Below are 20,289 nucleotides of genomic sequence, written 5' to 3'. Positions count from 1 at the left end.
GGAATCTGTAAATTCTCCATCTCAGACTGATGATGCCTTGACTCCATGGTAACTTCCGTCTGTAATACTGCAGCATTGAATGGCAAGGCATGCTTTATGAGAGAAGAGAGAAAGGGGTAGGTAGTAATAACTGTGCTGTGTGGTTTTCCAGTTCCAGCTAGCGTCATGGTTAGAGATACGTAGCAGAAGTAATATGCTCTAATTCTCTTAAAGTTATGTTTATTATTTTAATATTACAGTTAAATGTTTTTGGAGAACTATGCACTTAGTTTTGGTTGTTATGTGCTAGCAAAAATGTATGTGGGAAGCATGGAAGTTATATAACCTGTAAACCAATCTTTTCATTCTAGGTCACATGTGTATCATGCAATTACAAATCCAATACCATCGAGCCCTTTTGGGATCTGTCCCTGGAATTCCCTGAACGCTATCACTGTATAGAAAAGGGGTTTATCCCTTTGAATCAGACTCAGTGCCTGCTCACTGAGATGCTGGCCAAGTTCACAGAGACAGAGGCTCTGGAAGGGAGAATCTACGCTTGTGACCAATGTAACAGTGAGTGCTGGGGGGAGGGGTGTGTGTGTGTAACTGGAATATCAGTTTAAGGTATTTCACTTGCCACTTTAGTCAAAAGTAACACTGTAATATTGAGTGGGTTTTTTTGTTTGTTTGTTTTGCGGTACGTGGGCCTCTCACTGCTGTGGCCTCTCCCGTCGCGGAGCACAGGCTCCGGACGCGCAGGCTCAGGGGCCATGGCTCATGGGCCCAGCTGCTCCGCGGCATGTGGGATGTGGGATCTTCCCGGGCCGGAGCACGAACCCACGTCCCCTGCATCGGCAGGCAGACTCTCAACCACTGCACCACCAGGGAAGCCCTATTGAGTGGCTTTAAAACATCTTTTAAGGATTTTTTTTCTCCTATTTTCCTGAAAACAAGCGTATGGACATTATATGTTAAAAAGCAAAACAAAACGTAGGAGTTGGGCCTCCTTTGACTCCTGCTGTGATTGACATTAGTTGTTATCTTGGGAGACATTTGAAAGTATTGATCCTGAAATGGGGACTCCAAGAATGTGAGTACTTAGCCTCAGAGTGTACAGGGGTCCTGCTTAAATTCATGAATATAGTCTGACATTTCTTGTTTAAAGTTCAGGTGGCATAGCCTGTTTGAGGGCTATGGTATCAGAAAAGTGTGCTTTTGTCCTGAATTTGTAGATTTAAAGTACATTGAAACCAAGAAAGGAAGTCGTATGGTACATTGCTCTATGGCACCTTCATAGTTATTGTCACATGCCTGAAAGGTTCACATCTCAGAAGGATCATAAGGAAGTATTTCTCTATCATGGCTTTAATTGTAAAGTGGAATTTTTTCTATATGACTCTGTGAGTATCTTATGCACCCCCCATCCCCACCCCCATGTCTTACCACACTAACACTTTACTGCTTTTGCTAACCCAGCATGTACAGAGGAAATGCAGAGCAAATACTTCGAAGCTGATGTTTGGGTTTCTGGCATATAGAGATTTGGAAACTAAGATGAATGGATTGTGCAGAGATCTGAAATCAATTTGCAGCCATACTGTAGTCTGGACTACAAGTTTTGGGAATGACAATTTTACGGTAGCCCTTTTAATACTTCTGCACATGGTTTTTTAAAGTAGTACATTGTGGGAAACCTGTTCTCTGTGAAGAATCAGGATAAAAATCAAGTCACACCTGCTATCATTTTGCCATTTTAAAACAAAATTTGAAGTGCTGTATTTGGTTAACCATAAACTCACCTATCCTGTTCCATACTGAGATATAAAGGCAGTGACTTAAATTATCTTATTAGAACATTGTTTTTTCTTTTTAAAATAGTGATTCATAAAGCTTTATAATTGTAAGGAACAGAAGGATGTTAACAGCCTTAACTCTATCATTCTTGGACTTGACAGATTATGCAAGAAATACTTTTTTTTTATTTTTGCAAGAAAGGATTGTTTTTCTGGTTGCCATATGTGCCCACTTTTCAGTATTTCTATGGACAGGTTCAAATAGCAGGGAAGGAAAGCTATGGTGAAGGGATGAGATGCATTGATCTGTTGCTTGTGAAAGTTTCAAAACTTTCAGTCTTCCGCCTTTCTGTGTGGCCAGCTTAATCAAATGGGAGACAGAACTGATCAATCTCAATTGAATCAGTAATATCTTTTTCTTTGTGAATTTCGTTTTAGGGAAACAAAGCCATGTTCTATTATTGTCTTCATCTTAGCTCACTTACTCCCTCTGCTGAGAGTAGCAGTCAATGCCAGGATTCCCAGGCAGAGCTGCAGTAATTTTCAAAAATCTGCTGGTGAACAGGAATGTAAAATAAGGCCAGGCCCCTCTTTGAATTCTCTTTCCGCTCATGCTCTCACATATCATGACTACCAGCCCTAGTAAAAGCTGCAGTCTATTATGAGAAGCAACAGCTCCACATCCTATTGTCACAGAAAGCTCCTTGATACATCATCTGGCTGTGACTTGCTACCTTTCACGAGTGGTACAGACAGGACTTCGAAATCAGATGCCACGCTCTTCAGACACTGAGACCATGATTTCAACAGCTCAAAGACAATTAGCAGGCACCACAGTGGACCACTATTTTATATTCCCATCCATTCACCGATTTAATTAATATAATAACAGAGCAGTCATCAGTAAATGGTTATAGAGAAGGCTTCTGATGGAAATTAAGAGAACTTCATTTCCACTGTTTACTTGCTGTAATTTAGAAATGCATTTCACCCACAATTCAGTATCTTTAGAAACAAAATTGGAGTCTCAAGCACTGGTTCTGCTTTGAACTGGGTGTATTTGGCCAGCCTGTCAGCCTTGTCCTGCATGTCTAGCAGTGTGCTGTTACCAAGAAACATGTTTCAGAAAATAGGTACGGCATAAAAATATAAAACCAGGGACTTCCCTGGTGGTCCAGTGGGTAAGGCTCCATGCTCCCAATGCAGTGGGCCCAGGTTCGATCCCTGGTCAGGGAACTAGATCCCACATGTATGCCACAACTAAGACCCAGTGCAGCCAAATAAATAAATAAATATTTTTTAAAGAAAGTTTTTTTTTTTGTGTGGTACGCGGGCCTCTCACTGGCCTCTCCCGTTGCAGAGCACAGGCTCCGAACGCGCAGGCCCAGTGGCCATGGCTCACGGGCCCGGCCGCTCCGCGGCATGTGGGATCCTCCCGGACTGGGGCATGAACCCACGTCCCCTGCATTGGCAGGCGGACCCTCAACCACTGCGCCACCAGGGAAGCCCAATAAATATTTTTAAAAAAACAATAAAAATATAAAACCAGCAAAGTTTCTTTTCTAAATATTTGTATAGGCCACAAGCAATTCACATGGGGAAAAAATCTGTTTAAACGCTGTCCTTTAGTAATCCTGTGTCCTCTTACCTTTTCCCTAAGCCTGAAATACATGCATTATCCCCCATTTCACAGGAAAGGAAACTGAGATTCCTTTCAGACAGTGGGAAGGACAAAGGATGCACCTTACAACTGAGTCAGCCTTCTTTAAGCAGCCATCCCAAGAGTGCCACACAATCACTCCTTTCATCTCAACCAGAACTTCCGTGGCCACTCCATGCAGGCATATGCGAGGCTGGGAAATGCAGTCTTAGAGAGGGTCACATTGCTGCCCCAAATATAATTGAGGTTTATTACTGAGAAATAAGAAGAATGCATATCGAGTGGCAAGTCACTGTCTCTGCCACAGCTCGGAAAGAATGAGTCTCCTCACAATCTATGTCTTATGCCTTCCCAAACCATATAGGCAAACGACGAAAATCCAATCCAAAACCCCTTGTTCTGAGTGAAGCTAGAAAGCAGTTAATGATCTACAGACTACCTCAGGTCCTCCGGCTGCACCTTAAAAGATTCAGGTGAGCTTGCTCTGGGGCATCCCAGGTGGCTGTGAGCTGTGGGAATAGCTACTTCAAAGGCTTTGGCAAAGGCAAATGTCTTCTTCGGTGTTGGGGGGGAGAAGCCTGTTCCCTAGAGGCCTCACGCTTTCCATGGAGTGTATGGTTCATGCCCAGTGAAGCAAGCTGATGTCGGGGGCCAGGACTGGGCTTCTGCTCTCATGGTCCTATTTAATCAGCTAGCCTGTACTTGGGTGTCTGTGCTTGAACATTTTCTGGCCTCGCTTGGGCTTTTATAGATTGATCTTCAGAATAAAGTATGAGATAATCTGTGAAAAGGAGGGCAGGAGGTAAAGTACAAAAAGAGTATTGCCTGAATTGCTTGTTCAGGGATTTCTAGTTTCAGAGAACATGCAATATTCACAGAAAATATATGTGAACATTGATTACCACTGTCTTGTTGTGAAAGAAAACCAAATCCAGGTTAAATTTTCTCCGTTCCCTGTTTCACCTACCTCTACCTCTGACCACACATGCCATTTCTTACTAGTAAGAAGTTTATATCCATGTTCTAGGTGGTCTGGCCGTAATCACCGAGAGAAGATTGGGGTCCATGTCGTCTTTGACCAGGTATTAACCATGGAACCTTACTGCTGCAGGGACATGCTCTCCTCTCTTGACAAAGAGACCTTTGCCTATGATCTCTCCGCAGTGGTCATGCATCACGGGAAAGGGTTTGGCTCAGGACACTACACAGCCTATTGCTACAACACAGAGGGAGGTGCGTGCGCTTTACTCTGTGGGGTGGGGGACACAAAAAAGGGTTGGTTTGTCCACATTTCATTCCTTTTATTTAATCTATAGGGGGATATTACATACATTAAAATCCAGTGGAAAGAATTATGAAAGATGGATTCAAATTTTGGATATATCACTAAGTAACAACATTTGATTGTTCTAAGAACTGACAGGAACTAACATGTAAAAGTGCTGAGCACGGTGTCTAGTATGAAATGGTCAGTCAATGTTAGAGGTTATTGTTGTTATTAATACTTCTGCTGCAGACTTCAGTTTCATTCTTGGTTTTGCAGAAACAATATGACCCATCTAACTTCATGGAATCTCACTAGCCTCAGCTCATAACAAAGCTGAGGACACTTACTGAGCATTTACTACAAAGGCCCTTCCCAAGGAGCTTTCAGTCCTTGCCCTCAGAGCAGAGCCTCCCAGCTACTGCGCTGAGGCAGGTGGGCTGCAGATGTGTTTTCAGTAGTGTACCCATCCTGAACCCCGCAGCCCTTGGGGTAGCCAGGGTGAGCCTGTAAAAAATAACTTTTTATTCCTTCTAAGTTCTCCTTTATCACTTCTCTCTATTTACACTCCCCCTCTCCTCCTCCTCCTTTTCCCATCTCTTAGCCCCCAGTCTCCTGTCTTTGTAGAAAACCCTAATGGGCAGTGAAGAAGCCTGAATGAAATGAAATGAGGACAAAAATTATAGTCGGTCGATACTGCAAGCAGTATTGTGGTGGGGCTTGCGGGGTTAAAACCAGTGGTTTCCGGGAAGTCTGTTGGTTTCATTTACTTTTCTCTTCCTCCACCACCAACAATCAAGGGTTGGATCTATTCAGAACTCCTCTGTCCCTTTTCTTGTCTCCTTGTTTGCCTGGTGACTGAAATATAAGTTGGGTAGTCATTTTCTCTCTCTCTTTCATTTGGTTTCCTAGGTTTTTGGGTCCACTGCAATGACTCAAAGCTGAATGTATGCAGTGTCGAGGAAGTGTGCAAAACTCAAGCCTACATCCTTTTTTACACTCAAAGAACAGTTCAGGGCAATGCAAGAATCTCAGAAACCCAACTCCAAACTCAGGTGCAGTCCAGCAACAACGATGAGGGCAGACCACGGACCTTCCCCTGAATGGGAGGCACGTATCGAGGACTGGCTTGCTTTTAAACTATTGGTTTCTATACATCTTTCCTCGTATAGGAAATAAGGTTTACTGCAGGAACAGATTACTAGGTTTGCATCACTGGGTCTAGAGCAGAAGGTACCAGGTGACTCATGTGCTATCATAAAATTTGTAGCAACTTTCTTTTAAATGGGTTTAGAAATTCCCTCCTTCGTTAAAACAAATCAAAAGGAGTAACTTCTATGAAGACTCTTTCATCAGTTGCTTCTGAATATAGAGGGATCTGGGTGGAGGAAAGAGGGAGTAAATTGGTCATATCCAGCCATGTTCTTTCTATTACATGATTCCCCTGCTAATCAGGACTCCTTGCAGCACCAGAAGAACCCTCCTGATGTGAGCAGCCCTCGACAGAGCACGCAAGGAGGGGCCCTGGGCTGGCAGCTTGCTGGATAGGACTGGTTCCAAGGCGGAAGGTGAAGTCTAAGGATTTTTTCCTACAAAGGAAGTAGCCCTCAAGGGTTGAAAATCTGCAGACTTCCTTTTTTAGGGGATAGCAGTTGAAGAATGGAATGAGATGCATGGAGGAAATTTCTCCATGTGAAATGGGAGGTTTTTCATGTGTCATACTCTCCCTGGCTGCTGCTGTCATTTAATCATACCACATCTTCTGAGGTGACATCCCTTCATTCTAAAGAAGGAGCAGTTTCACATGGGGAAGCAAGAAACTGGTACATGACATGTTCTTTGTGGCACACTGAGCCTAAGGGCACTCTGGGTACCTAGTTCTGTAGCAAATCCCTGGTTCAGGTCTAGGGCAAGCACATAGTTTGGTTTAAATTGGTCTTTGGGTCAGTTGTCTGAGGCCTTCTCAGAACTCAGTTAGGGGGTGGGGGTGGGGGGATAGCCAGTGGTCCAGGGCTTATCTAAATGCCTGTCATCCATTTCACCTTGGTGCAGCATGCAGCTTTTCTTAACCTGCAGCTTATTTCCTGTTCACAAGATGTGGGAGCTTTTGCTTTTCTAAGGCTTAGGAATCCTCCTCCTATATGTCTGAACAGTTTATTGTTGACAGTCCTGGCCTGTTTTCTCCAAAATCTGCTAATCCCTACTGTTTCTTTACCCACCCACACTCAATCCATCAGAGAAAAAAGCAAGAGTGCCCTGTCCTTAACTCCAGTGCTAGTAAAATATATCTTTCTTTTTTAAGCTGGGTCAGTTTCTAAGTGGCATGAGATTGCCCAGATGGAAACTCTCTGCCCTATCAGGCACCACTGAATTTCCCTTCTCAGTCCTTCGTTTAGACTCACTAGTAAAAGTGAATGCAAACCGTAACTCTCACTGTGGGAGTGCTGCAGCCCGCCTCAGCCTGTCACTCTGAATGCTCATCTTTTGACTGAGTATTGTCATATTAACATTGCAATTCAGGTAGAAGTACAGTTGCCACCTGAAGAGGATAGATGTGAAGGGAGTTTGGGGAGGGATGGGAAGTTGGGTAAAGAAAGGCTAAAGAATGAGAGTCAAAGGTTTAGCGATGTTGAGGAACCACATTTCCCAAGCAGATCTGTAGCATTTGCTGTTGACCTCTTTTGAGATGAATTCTCCCATAGGACCTGCCAGAGAGCACTGAGACTTGGAGGAAATCAGACAGAAAATGGCTCACCCTGATAAGGAAGAGGAGTGACTATATTTTAAATTAAACTTGCTTTTTCCAACACTGTGAGGTTTCTGTAATATTTAGCTTTTATTTGGAAGCGATAGCGTATGGCATTTTTTATGCTATTTGGTTTATATTGTCTACTGCAGGCTTCTTTGTACAAACTTGGCCCGGGCTTACCCTCACCTGGACACTGTTTTAAAGTGTCACAGCTGCCCATGCTGTCAGGGGCTCTGACGTGAGGCTGTATCCTCTAGATCCACATTTTTAAGTTGGCATGATTGGTGATGACTTTTTGTGGCAAGAGAAAAGCGCATTAACTCAAAAAAACCCAAGGAGAGTAAAAAGGGAAGGAAAATATAAATTGTGCCTCATCTTTCATAGAATGCTATATTTATTATTCTAGAAAAAGAGAACTTACAAATGGAGAAGTAGTAGTAGAGCATCTACTTCATCCCTCAGGCTGTCCAGGGGAAAATAAGAAAAATAAACATCTAATAGAAAATCAAAAAATCTTCAAATTTAATTCTTAAAAATAGTTTTACACCAAGTATTAAGGATTATTAAGCAAAGGACTTGTAAAATAAGTGCTTAAATTAGCTGAACACACATTGTATCAAATTAACAAAATCATTTAAAATGAGTTGGAATAGAAACCAATACCAGAGTCCTCCATGAGCTGCACACACTTGAAGGTGCCCCTGCAGTGAGACACCTCAGGTACCCAGAGGCCGCAGCACTAGACGCTGGTGAGAAGTTAGTATTTATGGAGACTTTAATTAAAGAAAAGAGTTTCCTGCTGCATACGCCAATGGCTGTTGTGAGGGAAATGTCCCTTTGCCTTTAATTGATGTACATACTGGAAGTAGATGAATTTCTTAGTTGCATCTTACTTTAAGTCGAAACATTGTAAAGAGAAGAAAATAAGAACCGGGTAGAAATTGACTAGATGCTGCCAAATCAAACCCAAGATCTCCTAACTGAACCTTATGAGCCTGCTTCTTTCCCAGACAAGTAGTTGGAGTCCCGTTCTAGGAACCCTTCGTAGTTGGCTGGTGTGTTTACTTTTTGCTGTAGCCAGCCAAGATGAATGCACCCTGGCCCCTCAAAAAGGATTTTACCTCAATCTAGCTTGACCCTCATACTTGTGGTTGCCTCTGAGAGCATCCATGCTAGTGTTTTGTTTTGTTTTGTTTTTTTAAAAAAAAAAAAAGGAATGCCCTCAATGGCCAAGAACTGAAGCTCTTATTTAAAGGTGGCCAGACCTCTTGCCTGCTTTGATCTAGTCCCTCTCAGGCTGATGGGGGCAGTGCCACACTGTAAAGAATTTCCAGATGTCTCTTACAATGTCATGAATAAAATTGGAAACTATAGAAGTGTTAATGTGTCCTATGGACTCAACAGCAGAGTTTATTTTTGTTTTTAATGGCAAGGCTTCTAGAGTCAATGATTGTATGAGTTCCCCGCTCAGGCTATGCTTACAGTTCCATCAGAGTGCAAGAACTAATGAGGTGGATTGGCTGGCAGTGGAGCATGGCCCTAGCCAGGTCCCAGCGTAAACACAAGAGAGGTCAACAGTAGTACAGAATGAAAACTTGGTTGGGTGTTGGGGGTTGGGATGTGGGTGGGCAGGGAGGGAGAAATGGAGTTTGTTTTACTTACTGATAAAGCTTTGTGAACTAATTTTATACAATTCATAAAATTTGGTGCCTTGTACCCAATTATGGTTTGCATGGGATTGAAAAGATTAAGGGAAAGGATTCCTTCTTGTCATTTCAAGTGGCAAATGGGTCTGTATAGTGTAAAGGACATTTGGTGTCAGACTTTTTAAAAGCATTTCATATCTTGTGTGTGTGAAAGCAAATTATTCTTACCAGCAAGTTCTGAAATTTTTATTGTAATATCCAAAATCTTTGTGTTTGATTATTCATCAGTGTCTCCTTTTCAAGGCAGACTATGTACCCCATTCTTTTTTACCACCCCTTTTATGTTCCAAACATTAGCTCAGGCCTTTTTAAAATCAGGCTGGGAGGGCTACCCCTTCCTAAACATATACTGTATTCCTATCTGGGATTATATCTTATAAGTGGAAGGGCTGCTTTTCCAGCTGGTTGGGAGAGCACAAATATTCAGAAGAAGGTCTTTTAGTTTTTCTAATGCTGGGCAACGTATGGTAGAAGTCAAACAAAAACGGTTCCTCCTGAAGTGGTACCTTCATTAGTTCTGAAGTTCTTTTGCACAAAATTTCAGGAAGCAGTGTAGAACACAATCCCCTATATGTGAACCTTTAGATTGTAAGGCAAGCCAGTGCACTGTGTAATATGCAAAAAAGAAGGCTCAAAGAACCTGTCCCAGCTCCCCAGCCCCACTCCCTGGCAGCTGCTGACTGGGATGGTGCTGAGTGGCTGTGAAAGGGGAAAAGACCCAGCCTGCTCACCTGCAGGGCTATAAACACAGCATGCTCCTTTTACTCCCACCTTAAGGTTTCCAGGACTTCGCCAAAGGGTGTTTAAAAAGCTTACCACTCGAAGCACATATAATAATTGGATCCCTCAGCCTAATTAGGTGAGGAGGTTGTATCTTTGGAATAAAACCTCCCATGGCCACTTAGTTTCTTTACCAGGTAAGTATGAATCTCCCTGGTGGTTCAGATTCTTTTTTGAAGTTAGCACTAAAGCTGAAAAGCGCCTTCTAAATATGACTGTGAGTTTAGTTTATATCTTCCACGTTTAAATTTACCATTTCCTTGGTCTACGGCTTTGACTTTAACCACTGTGTACTCAACCCAAACACTGTTGTAAGTACACCACAGCCACTAGAGCATTGAAGTGAATGGTCATTTTTGTGGACTTTCTCCATACTAAGTTCTGCTGGCATGTTTCTATTTCAAGTCTAACTAGGTTGTGTAAGAGATTTTCATAGTACTGTCATACTATGTTATGTGTTTACATCCTGTCATACGGTGTTAACTAGCCTGGGCTAAGCACCGCATGACAGGATGTGAAACTGACTTCCCTTGAGGAGAAATGTGTTGAAATGATGAAAGCCAGCACTTTCATTTATGGAATAATTATTCATCAGAATTTGAGGAAATTGTAGATTTGGTAGCTTTAATCTGCTAAACTCTTTATCACTTTCGGGAATTAAGGCAGTTTAAATGAAACTTTACCTTACCAGCTTTATGGCTTTATAAACCAACAGTGGCACTGTTACTTGAAGCTAAAACATTAAATTTTAAGTGAAACTTGAATTATGCTTTTGGAAGCTGCCATGTCTTTAATTTTGGCCAGATTTTGATTTTTAGCTTTGAAAATTTTTATCAAATAGAACTGTTCACAATTATGAATAGATCAGGTAGCAGACTTCAAGGATGTAAGTTTCACTCCTGTAAAGAACAGGAGGTGCTGGTATTTCTGGTCTTAGCGCAGTGGTCTGATGCAGGCTGAAGGGACTTAAAAGTTTCCTTCCTGGTCACCATTTGCGGGGGTGATGGCTTTAAACCTAAGCCTTGCTTCATGTATGTTACCTTTCCTCATCAGATATAAACTTGTCAGAGCATCTGTGGTCCCCGTGTAGACTCTTAAAGGATCCTGCCTTCATGTTAAGCCAGCCACAGACCTGAATTCATACAAGCTCAAACTCCTTCCTCCTGAGAGATGGGACCTCCTCCCTGATTAATGCTCATAAGAGAATGGTGCTTTTCTTTAACATACAAAAAATCTAATTCCCTAACAGCTTTTAACCACATTTATGCCAGCAGGATCAAGGACCATTTTATTCTGTTTACCTTTAGTGAACAGATTGCTAAAGACAACACCTGTCAACTAACAATTAGGCCACTGTGGTGCATTTATACTGACCCTCCTTTCCAGTTCATGTCCTTTAATCCCACACCCGTTCCGTAAGAGACTCGGCACGGAAAAGTAGTATGTATTTTTTTTAAATGCCTAGTAGAACAAATCAACTAGAAAAATTGCCAAGGGGAGCCTGTCACTATGTCCACACCTTTCTAAGCCTATGTGATTCTTTCCATGCCAGTTCCTTACATATTCCATTTCCAAAGAACCCCGAACTCCTGGACAGTGGTGGCAGTACCATGAATTTTAGGGTCAGAAAATAATCTATTTCCTTGTGAAGGAAGCAGCTTCCTCCAGCAGTGTCACTTCAGTGCCCACTGCCCAGGCTTACTTACCCCTTACCTCTATCTGCACCTCACTGCCCTCAAATCCCACTGTACTATGGCAACAATGCCTCCCTGGTGCCTGGAAAACCCACCCGGTGCACTAAAATGCTATGCAACACCAAATGACTTCTTCCCTTAGTACTGCTCAAAAATGGAAATTCCTCAACAATATGCTTCATCCTATGCTAACATCAATGAACGGTGGCTACAGTTTCCTTTTCTTTTTTTCTTTTGAAAATATGAAGCAAACCATCTCTGTTACAATCCATGTTTGGGGCTTGTTCCTGTCTCTCTCGAGTGTGAAATATAAATCATGTTTTTATGATTTTTGTAAATCTTGACTTTTTACACCTTGTTTTTGTAAGCCGAAGTTTCTTATTAAAAGAATAAAATGGCTGTCTTTGTGTACAGTTTTTATTTGTTAAAATATCATTAGAATATTCCTCAGGACAAGAGCAAAGATCATCCCCTGCAGAAACTTTGGAACTATGTACAGAACTTTACAGAACACAGGACAACACTTTAGCTGGACCCTACCTGCTGACCAGAGAAGGGTGTTCTGAGTGGACTCAGCAAAGAAAAGGAAATCAAGCAGGGAAGGAAAGGTGCCCATCTGAATCAAACTTCAGCCGCCATCAGGGCAAGTCTTGTGACGGCCACAGATCGGAGGCTCTGTTTTTGGAAGGTTCGAGTAGAGCACAGGGGTTCCATGTGTCTGCAATCAGACAACAGGTGGCATCAGAAATGTAGAATCACTAGAGGGAAATTGGTAAGAGACTCAAATCCCTTGGAACATCTGGAGACACATCTAACTAGGAATAGCCAAGGATTTTACATCAAGTCTCTTTATCTATTATTTTGTGAATAGCTGATATAAATTATTTCTTATCCCAGTCTCTAGGACTCCTAAAACAGGCAGAACAGTGGTTAATGCTTACCTTTACGGCTACACCCCAGGCTGAGGTGCCATTAGGTCAATGTCACTCAAATTCCTGGCCAGCCAAACTCCGGCAGCAAAAAGTCCCAAATTGAGGATCAAGTTCCTGGAAAAAATGCATCCCTTTAACCCTGTGGTCACTGAGTCACGTGTCTTTGGTCAGTGAGAGATGGGCTGGGGGGTGGGGGGGGGGAAGCTTCCCATCACCACTCTGGAAGCCGCCCCCTCCCAAGGCAAAAACACTTTAGAATCGCAAGAGCATCATCGATGGTTACATAATAGGTTGCCCAAGACCCACGTGGTTATTTAAGGTTCGTTTCTACGTCTAGTAAGAGTAGGGTCAAATGCAAAACCCAATTAAGTACTCGTCCAGGGCCGAAAAGCCTGTTTACGTGTTGGCGCCTCCTCTCCCCGGGTCTCCGCGGGCAGGGTAAGATTCTCTAGACAGACCCCGGCGACTGAAAGGAGCGCTTTGGCCGCACGGGAACTCTCCCGGTCAAGGACCTCAGCAAAGCACAGCCAGAGCCACGAAAAGGCCGAGATACTGGCGGTGTAAAAAATCCGGAGGGCCCAGCCTCGGCGAAGAAGGAAACCTGGCAGGTAATACGTGCGCGAAGGGCAGGAGAGCGACCAAGCTCCCGTGCCTCGGTTACCTGCGGAAGTCATTCCTATCGGTGGCGAAGCGGTAGACGCCCCGAAGCCAGTCTCCCACGTTGTCTGGAATTTCGGGAGCTTCATTTGCCGAGCCCGCAGCGATCACGCCTGCCCCACTGGAAGCCATAGCAACACACCAGCGATCCGCAAGGTCTCTCACCACGCCCCTTGTCGGCGCCAGCAGATCACGCAACTTCCGGTCTCTCGTTTCCGCTGGCTACTCGCCGACAGAGGGCGCAGTGGCTTGAGCTTGGTAAGACGCCGGGAGTGAGAACTCCCGGGCTGCGAGTCCGCGACCTCTGCCGGGAGAGGAGCGCCGTCCAGCTCCAACCTCCCCTGGTCGGGTTCCACCTCCGGCTCCCTCCTGGCCTTCGGCTGGCCCACCCTGTCAGTCACAGGTGGTCTCTGAGTGATCACTTCGTTGGCTCAGGAGGAGGATGCTGAGGATGGGGCTGCCTAGCCTGTGGGGGTGGGGTAGGGTCTCACTCAGCAGGGGATGCGTAGCTTTGAGGAATGGGGCTCCCCAAGAGTCTCCATGAAAAGTCAGAGAATGCGCGGGCTAAAGGGAAGCACTCCAAATTTGTTATTTCGCCGCCTCTCCCAGCCATGGGCCCTGATGGCGTTCAGTCTAGGGTTTTTATAGGGGGAGGAGAGCTTTGCTCTCTCACCTTACAGATTACCTCCCCAGACACCCTTTTTCCGGGCCGCGCCACTAGCAAATGGTGCAATGCTTCCTGGAGGTGTCGCTGTCCCCAGCTTGGAGATTGCCGGGGGTCTCCCAGGGCCGGGGAAGGCGCTGGCCTAAGAAAAAGCCTTCGGGTTCCGATTCAGACGAAGAGGAGCAGGTGGGGCAGGAAGCGTCCTCCTTGGGATCAAGGGGAGTCTCTGGGCAGCCCTGCTCTTGCCCTTTGGGTGTCTCCGCCTGGTCCCCAGCTCTACACTCCTGCTCCGGGCTGGATCCAAGCATCCCCCTCTGGGTTTCCAGACTGGAGCTGGCGGCAGTAGCGAGAAGGGCTGCCCGGGAGATGATCGCGGCATTCCGCGGGGCGCGGTGCCCGTCTTCAAATCCGCCGAGCTCCGCCTCCCCTGTTCCGGGCCGGGTCAGAAACGCCCATCTCAGTGCCGCGAGTCTCCCTCTCCCAGATCCGGGCGGGACGGCCGCCAGAAGCCAGTCCCAGTCGGGGCCCAGCCTCCCGCCCCGCCCCCGGGCCTTGCGCGCCGCCGCGGTGAGTCCTCTCCCGGCTCCCCGCCCCTCCCCGCCTCCGCCCAGCAGAGGGCGGCCGCGGCCCCAGCCCAGGAGCGAGTCCCGTGCCGCAGCCTCAACCGCGGCGCGGGGTGGGTTCTGGAGGCCCTCGGAGCGCTCCGGCCAGGGACGCGCGGTGAGAGCTGCGGGCCCCGAGGCTCGGGTCTGGGGGGGTGCGGTGGGGGGGACGGGGGCGCTGCTGGAGGGGCGGGACGGCGTGGGACCGGGACGAGGGTCCCAGCCCGGGAGAACTCCCCCTCAGCCCAGCCCAAGCCGCTGCCCCCTTCCCCTTTGATCTGCACCTTCTCCTCCCTTACCCGGGGACGCCCTGCCTTCCACTGTCGGGGCCGGACTCGAGCCGGCATCCGAATAGCGTCTCTCAAAGCAGCTGGGGCAGCAGGGGCCGCCGCCCAGCAGGGCATAACGTCCCCCGCCCAAGGGCCCGGCGCAGTCCTGGCAGCAGAAGTGGTTCTCGTGCCAGCGCCGTCCCTCGGCCTCGGTGCAGCGGCGGGAGAAGATCAGCTGGGAGAGGGAGAGGGGAACGGCTCATTCATTCATTCACTCATTCATTCATCCAGTAACCACGCCTTATACCCAGTTGACGCTAAAGCACGTCTACAGACATTCCCATTTGATCTACTCAACCACTCTCGGATGCGGGGAGGGCTGATTGGCTTAGCCAGGATCCCCCAGCTAGCAGGTGGCACAGCCTGAAGAAGTGCGACCCGGGTCTCCTGGACGCCCAACCCAGGGTTCCGTGCAGCCTCTTGTGCGGACATTGAGGGAGTTCCTCGCAGGAGCAGGCCCAGCACTGGGCACCCGACGTACTGAGATGAACGTCTGTCTAAGAGTTCCCGCCCTGGAGAAATCCTCTCAGTCCAAGAAAATTTGGGAGACTGCTTGCGGTGAGGGAGGGCACAAAGGCAACGAGTCCCAGGTGCCCAGAGCTCAAGTCAGAGCAAAGGGAATACAAAGTTCCCAGGCTGGTTCCTAGTTCTCTGTTCCCCACTCCGTGGCACTGGAAGAGGTGTCCCGTTGCATCTGCCGCGTTGGACCCTGGGCAGACCCCCTCCAGCCCCTCCCCTCGAGGCTGTACCTGGTCACAAGCCGGGCAGCGCGGCCGCAGCAGCTCTGCGTGATGACGGCCGCAGTAGAGACGCCCATCGTGGTAGAAGTAGATGAGGTTTATCAGGGCCTGGCCACAGGCCTGGCAGGCAAAGCAAGCCCGGTGCCAGCAGCGCTGCTCTCCTGCCCGAGCTGTGAACACTCCGTACTCCCCTGGCCTCAGCTGCTCCCTGCACTGCGGGGTGCGGGTGCTGCGCTGGTCAGAGGCCCTCCTACCTTCTCTCCTGGCTCTTCCATCCCAACCCCAACCTAACTGTTCTCCCCATATTTCTGGCAAGCCCACCTCCACTGCAGGCTCCACGAAGAACCCCTAAATTTGGTTTCCCTTTTTCCTAAACTTTGCCAAACTGTCAATCCCGAAACCCCTTTTCCCCCTCCAGAATCCCAGAAGCCAGCCCCTTCTGAAGAAGTGAGAGGGCAAAGAGGAGGAAGGGGAATATTGGGGGGAGGGTGCTACATACCTTTTCACAGGTGCATTCTTCAAGCTTGGGAGGTACTAGGCGGGCCACCCCCTGTCCCAGGGCCTCCCGCCTCCGCTGGGCACAGAAGAGCCGCAGCTCAGCCAGCTCCTCCTCCCCAGGGGCCAGGCAGTAGCGCTCCTGCAGAAACAGAGGTCCACTGTGACCGGGAGAGCCCCAGCAGGCGAGGTTGAAGTTTGACTGGAGAGGGGAGGTTTAGCTGCTGGGTCAAAGGAGGGTTGTGAAACCTCAGGCAGCTGCAGGAGATAACAGCACAGAAGGGCACTGAGAAGAGGGAAAGAGGGAAAAGAACTGGCATAAGTCCACCTCCGTCTCACCGCCCCCCCCACCAGCAATGGTGATCGCTCAGGTCCTGACAGCCCTACAGTACTTAGCCCATCTCCATATATTTAGATCCTGGCTCCCAATGAGCTGTAGCTTAATATCACTTCCCACTGTATTTTCCCTATTTATTCCATATTCTCCTGCCTCGCCTCCCCAGCTGAACTGTAAGCCTTTAGACTGGACACACATAGGCCCTCAATAAATACTTAACCACCATACTCTCTACATTTGTACATTCCATTGTCAGTTTCAAAAGCTGGTCATGTCCATTTTCTCATTTGCTCTTCAACTAAGCATTGTGGTGGGCAGAGCAGATGTTACTGCACCCATTATGTAGTTGTGAAAGCTCAGGCTGGGGGTGGGGGATGACTTCCCCCAATTAGTGGCAAAGCTAGGCCTTAAATGCATGTCCCCTGCCTTTTGGACCAAACTCCTTCCCACGGTAAGTAAAGAAAGGGAGGCAAGAGAGAGGAAAGCTGGGGAGAGGGAGACCCACATCGCTGTCCTGTGGAGGGAGCTGCTGCAGGAGGGTCCGGAGTCCAGGCCAGCTGGGGGCTTGGTTGGTGTCCAGGCCAGGGTTCCCCAAGCTCAGGACTTCAGGATCCTGAGGAAACGCAGCAAAAGGAGAGAAGCAGAGCTCGGCTTTTCCTTCCTTCCCCTTCTTTCCTTCCCTCTTCGTTGCCACCTCTTCGCCAATCTGGAACAACATCCAAGCACCCCCCTCCATTTGGAGGATCCTCCTTCAAGATCACAAGGACAGCTGATCCACTCCCACGTTTGTGGTCTGATTGAGGCAGGTTAGTGGGGGCACACTGCAAAACAGCTTCCTTCTTATGCTTGAAATCACCCCTTTCACTCCTTAGAGGCAAAGTCCCTAGGTTCTGCTTTGACAACACAGACTCCCTAGGAGAGTATTCATGTATTCATGTGGATAAGTTTAAAGAAGTTGAACCCCTGTGTCCTGAGAGGGCTGTAGGGACAGGGATTCCTGCAAAGAGAAAGGGCTGCAAGAAGTTGGGCACAAAGGCTAACTACCTCCCACTTGGTGGAAATGGGAAGAGGTCCAAAGGATGGAGTGGGTGTTGGTCTCAGAGGGAAGGGCAGGACCCCTACCGCCTGAGCAGAGGTTTCCTCAGGGTCCTCCTCTGGCATGTGACCTGGGTTGCTGTCTGAGTTGACTGGTGGATTTGGCTCCGGAAGGGTCAGCCTCTCCCCTTGGTGGGGCCAGCCAGAGTTCAGCAGTGACATTGGTGGCAAAGTCTGCACAGAAAACAACAAGACGCCTCCCATTTATTGGGCCACGACAGTGTGCTAGGCAGGCTAAATGTTTTCTGGGCGTTATCTCCTTCAGTCCTACCAACAGCTATGTGAATCAGGTGGGGTTTTTTTGTTTTTTGTGTTTTTTTTTTGGCGGTACGCGGGCCTCTCACTGTGTGGCCTATCCTGTTGCGGAGCACAGGCTCCGGACGCACAGTCTCAGCGGCCATGGCTCACGGGCCCAGCAGCTCCGCGGCATGTGGGATCTTCCCGGACCGGGGCACAAACCCGTGTTCCCTGCATCGGCAGGCAGACTCTCAACCACTGTGCCACCAGGGAAGCCCAGGTAGTATTCTTATCACCATTTTACAGATGGCCCAACTGAGGCTTGGAAAGCGTACATGGTCTGCCCAAGGTCACACAGCTAGTAAATGGCAGAGCCAGATCTTGAGGCCAAATCTTTCAGCTCCAGAGTTTCTGAAGCTCAAACTCAGGGGTCTCCCAAGATTGGGATGGAGGAAACAGGAGGCCCATAGTGGAAGGAGAGGGCATTTTGTCTTTCTGGTGCTGGTGAGCCTTTGGGTAGACTGGCCCCTTGTTCCCCACCTCCCCTGCCATAGCTCCCACCACCTCTCACTGTGCACTCAGCAGCACCCAGTGAGCCTACTTCCTCACCTCTCCCTGCTTTTCCCGCTGTAGGCTTGGGCTGGGTGAAAGGACCACTTCACCGGGAGGCCCTTCTCAGCCTATCCAGCCTATACCAGCTCTCCTTTCCCTGAGCTCCAGAAATAAGTACAGTGGGTGCCCCAAGATTTAGCACCTAATGTTTCTCTTTGCGCCCTGTGTCTCTCTCAGCTCCTCATCTAGTCTATCAGCTCCTCCAGGACAGACAAAATCCTGTGCTTCTATCTTCTATCTCTAGTGGCAACTTCATTGGATAATTCTAAGTGCATCTCTTCAGCCCTCCTCTGGGCAAGCCCTGGTATGGCCACAGTATCTTGGGGATAGGAGGTGACTATTGAAGTAGAAAAGGGATGGGCCTTGCCCTCAAGGAGCTCATAGTCTACTGGGTAAGGCACAGATGAAACCAGGCAGGATGGGGCCAGGGTTCTGGGCAGATATACACAGCACCCTAGGAAGAAAAAAAAAAAAAAAACAGAGTAAACTTTTCAAGAATGTTTACCCTGTGCCAGGGACTTTTCCAGCATATTACATAATATAGTCCATCTTCACAACAATCCTGTGAGGTAGCTTCTATTATCCCATTTTACGGTTGAAACAAACTGAGGTTAAACTTGGCTGAGGTCACATTAGAAGGTTAAGGGAAGCTTTAGAGGAGGAGGTTGCCTTTGAGAGCTGGGTTGGATTCTAATGGCAGCTGGGCACAGGAGGGCATCACCAAATCCCTGGCCTCTAGAAGACCCAGCTTTGGGGCTGGGAACAGGGTTTGGACTGTGACAATTATAGTGTTTCCCAGCCCAGAGCCCCGCCCTGTGCCACCCTTCCCTGCTTCCTGGCTCCACACCCATCTGCTTCCTTCCTGTTCTGTCCCTCAGATCAGGTTTCCTGTGGAAGGCAGCCAGGATGGGCTGTTCACACCCAGGGCCAGGAGTAGCCACTTCCCCTGGGGCTCCAGGAGGCAAGAGATGCTTGCGGGAGGGGGTGGGCATCGAAGCGGGTATCTGGGGCCCCAGAGGAAACTTGCACCCCTCTTCCAGATTAGTTCTAGTTTGCATGAAATCATCCCACACAGGAACAACACTCAGAAATCAGTCTTCACCCCTCACCCTCATCGCCCCCAGGGCGGCATAACTCCACGTCTACTTAGCGCTGGACCCCACTTACGTGCTGGATATCCTTCCAGAATTCCCCTCCCCGCTTACAAAAGGGAAAAGACTGAACCCCCTCCCCGCCCCCGCGCAGGTGTAACCAGTCTCAGGAGTTCTACCTTCCCAACCCACCCCTGCCCTGAAGGGCAGAGTCTAGGGATTGGGAAGTGGCGGGGGAGGGGGAGGGTGTAAGGGATGGAAGGTTTCCTGGACAGTGAGAGGAAGGAGGGGAAGAGAAGTGTCCCGTCCCGCCAAGTGCCCTCTCGACAGATCCCCAAAGTTTTTTCTTGGGCATGTGGGGCCCACCTCCGAAGTGGGACGCGGTGTGGTTCCCGAGTCAGCTGGGGTTCCCAGTCTGGCTGCTGGGAGTTTAGGGGAAGGGACGGGACTCCGCCGGGGTCTCACCCTCGCTGCGCGCTGCTGTCCGGGCAGTTCTGGACAGACCCTGCCGTCGGGCCCTTCACCCAGTTCCCACCCTCAGGCCTCGACACCCGCCTCTGCCCGCCCCGGGAGCGCGCCTTCCGCTCCCACGCCCCCCGCGGGCCCTGCCAGCCCCTCCGGGGCTGGTAGAGCCGGACGGGGGGAGGGGCCTAGAGCTGCCGACTGAAGGAAAGCATTTGAGGGATCTCGGGTGAAAAGTGTGCAGGCTCCACTGCCTCTGTGCCCATGGGATTAGCACTGGGACCGCGTCCCGGCGGGCGCGGAGCAGACCCTCGGGAGCCGTCATTATGCCGGGTCCTCAAGCACTCGCGGAACAGAACGCCTTTCGGAGCCCGCAGGTCCCCCCAGACCTTCCTTCTGGTCTCCTAG

The 20,289-nt window shown here is 48.5% G+C and overlaps 3 protein-coding genes across 8 annotated transcripts in view; 1 reads left to right on the top strand and 2 right to left on the bottom strand.

The window, feature by feature from the left end:
• USP49 (ubiquitin specific peptidase 49) overlaps positions 1–8,644 on the top strand; it is a 38,621-nt gene extending 29,977 nt beyond the window's left edge. Inside the window, exons 3-6 of the mRNA XM_082637825.1 lie at positions 351–555; positions 3,800–3,908; positions 4,463–4,668; positions 5,612–8,644. Coding sequence (XP_082493951.1) covers positions 351–555; positions 3,800–3,908; positions 4,463–4,668; positions 5,612–5,802 — 711 coding nt within the window. The 3' untranslated portion in view covers positions 5,803–8,644. The remainder of the gene's footprint in view (positions 1–350; positions 556–3,799; positions 3,909–4,462; positions 4,669–5,611) is intronic.
• A 3,385-nt stretch (positions 8,645–12,029) lies between these two features.
• TOMM6 (translocase of outer mitochondrial membrane 6) lies at positions 12,030–13,353 on the bottom strand. Its single transcript, XM_082639495.1, has 3 exons — positions 13,222–13,353; positions 12,570–12,674; positions 12,030–12,346 (listed from the first exon to the last, which is right to left on the bottom strand). Exons 1-2 carry the CDS (start codon positions 13,347–13,349, stop codon positions 12,578–12,580), a joined length of 225 nt encoding a protein of 74 aa, XP_082495621.1. The 5' UTR covers positions 13,350–13,353; the 3' UTR covers positions 12,030–12,346; positions 12,570–12,577.
• Positions 13,354–13,934: 581 nt separating this feature from the next.
• Positions 13,935–19,969, bottom strand: PRICKLE4 (prickle planar cell polarity protein 4; the record flags this gene model as incomplete). 6 transcript variants are annotated; one of them, XM_082639492.1, is made up of 8 exons in its annotated part: positions 19,885–19,969; positions 18,326–18,782; positions 17,507–17,653; positions 16,890–16,997; positions 16,052–16,189; positions 15,562–15,765; positions 14,783–14,987; positions 13,935–14,308 (listed from the first exon to the last, which is right to left on the bottom strand). In XM_082639492.1, the coding sequence occupies exons 3-8, from the start codon at positions 17,639–17,641 to the stop codon at positions 13,935–13,937; spliced, it is 1,164 nt and encodes a 387-aa protein (XP_082495618.1). In that variant the 5' UTR covers positions 17,642–17,653; positions 18,326–18,782; positions 19,885–19,969. The 6 variants fall into 6 exon arrangements, with proteins under 6 accessions (XP_082495618.1, XP_082495619.1, XP_082495615.1 ...); XM_082639493.1 differs by having other exon boundaries at positions 18,471–18,782; XM_082639489.1 differs by having other exon boundaries at positions 17,507–18,782.
• Between the last annotated feature and the right edge of the window lie 320 nt (positions 19,970–20,289).

The sequence above is a fragment of the Mesoplodon mirus genome (genome assembly GCF_964341445.2).
Source record: "Mesoplodon mirus genome assembly, chromosome: 12".
Lineage (NCBI taxonomy): Eukaryota > Metazoa > Chordata > Mammalia > Artiodactyla > Ziphiidae > Mesoplodon > Mesoplodon mirus.
The sequence above is the reverse complement of the archived record's forward strand: the minus strand, read 5'-3'. Positions and strand labels throughout refer to the sequence as shown.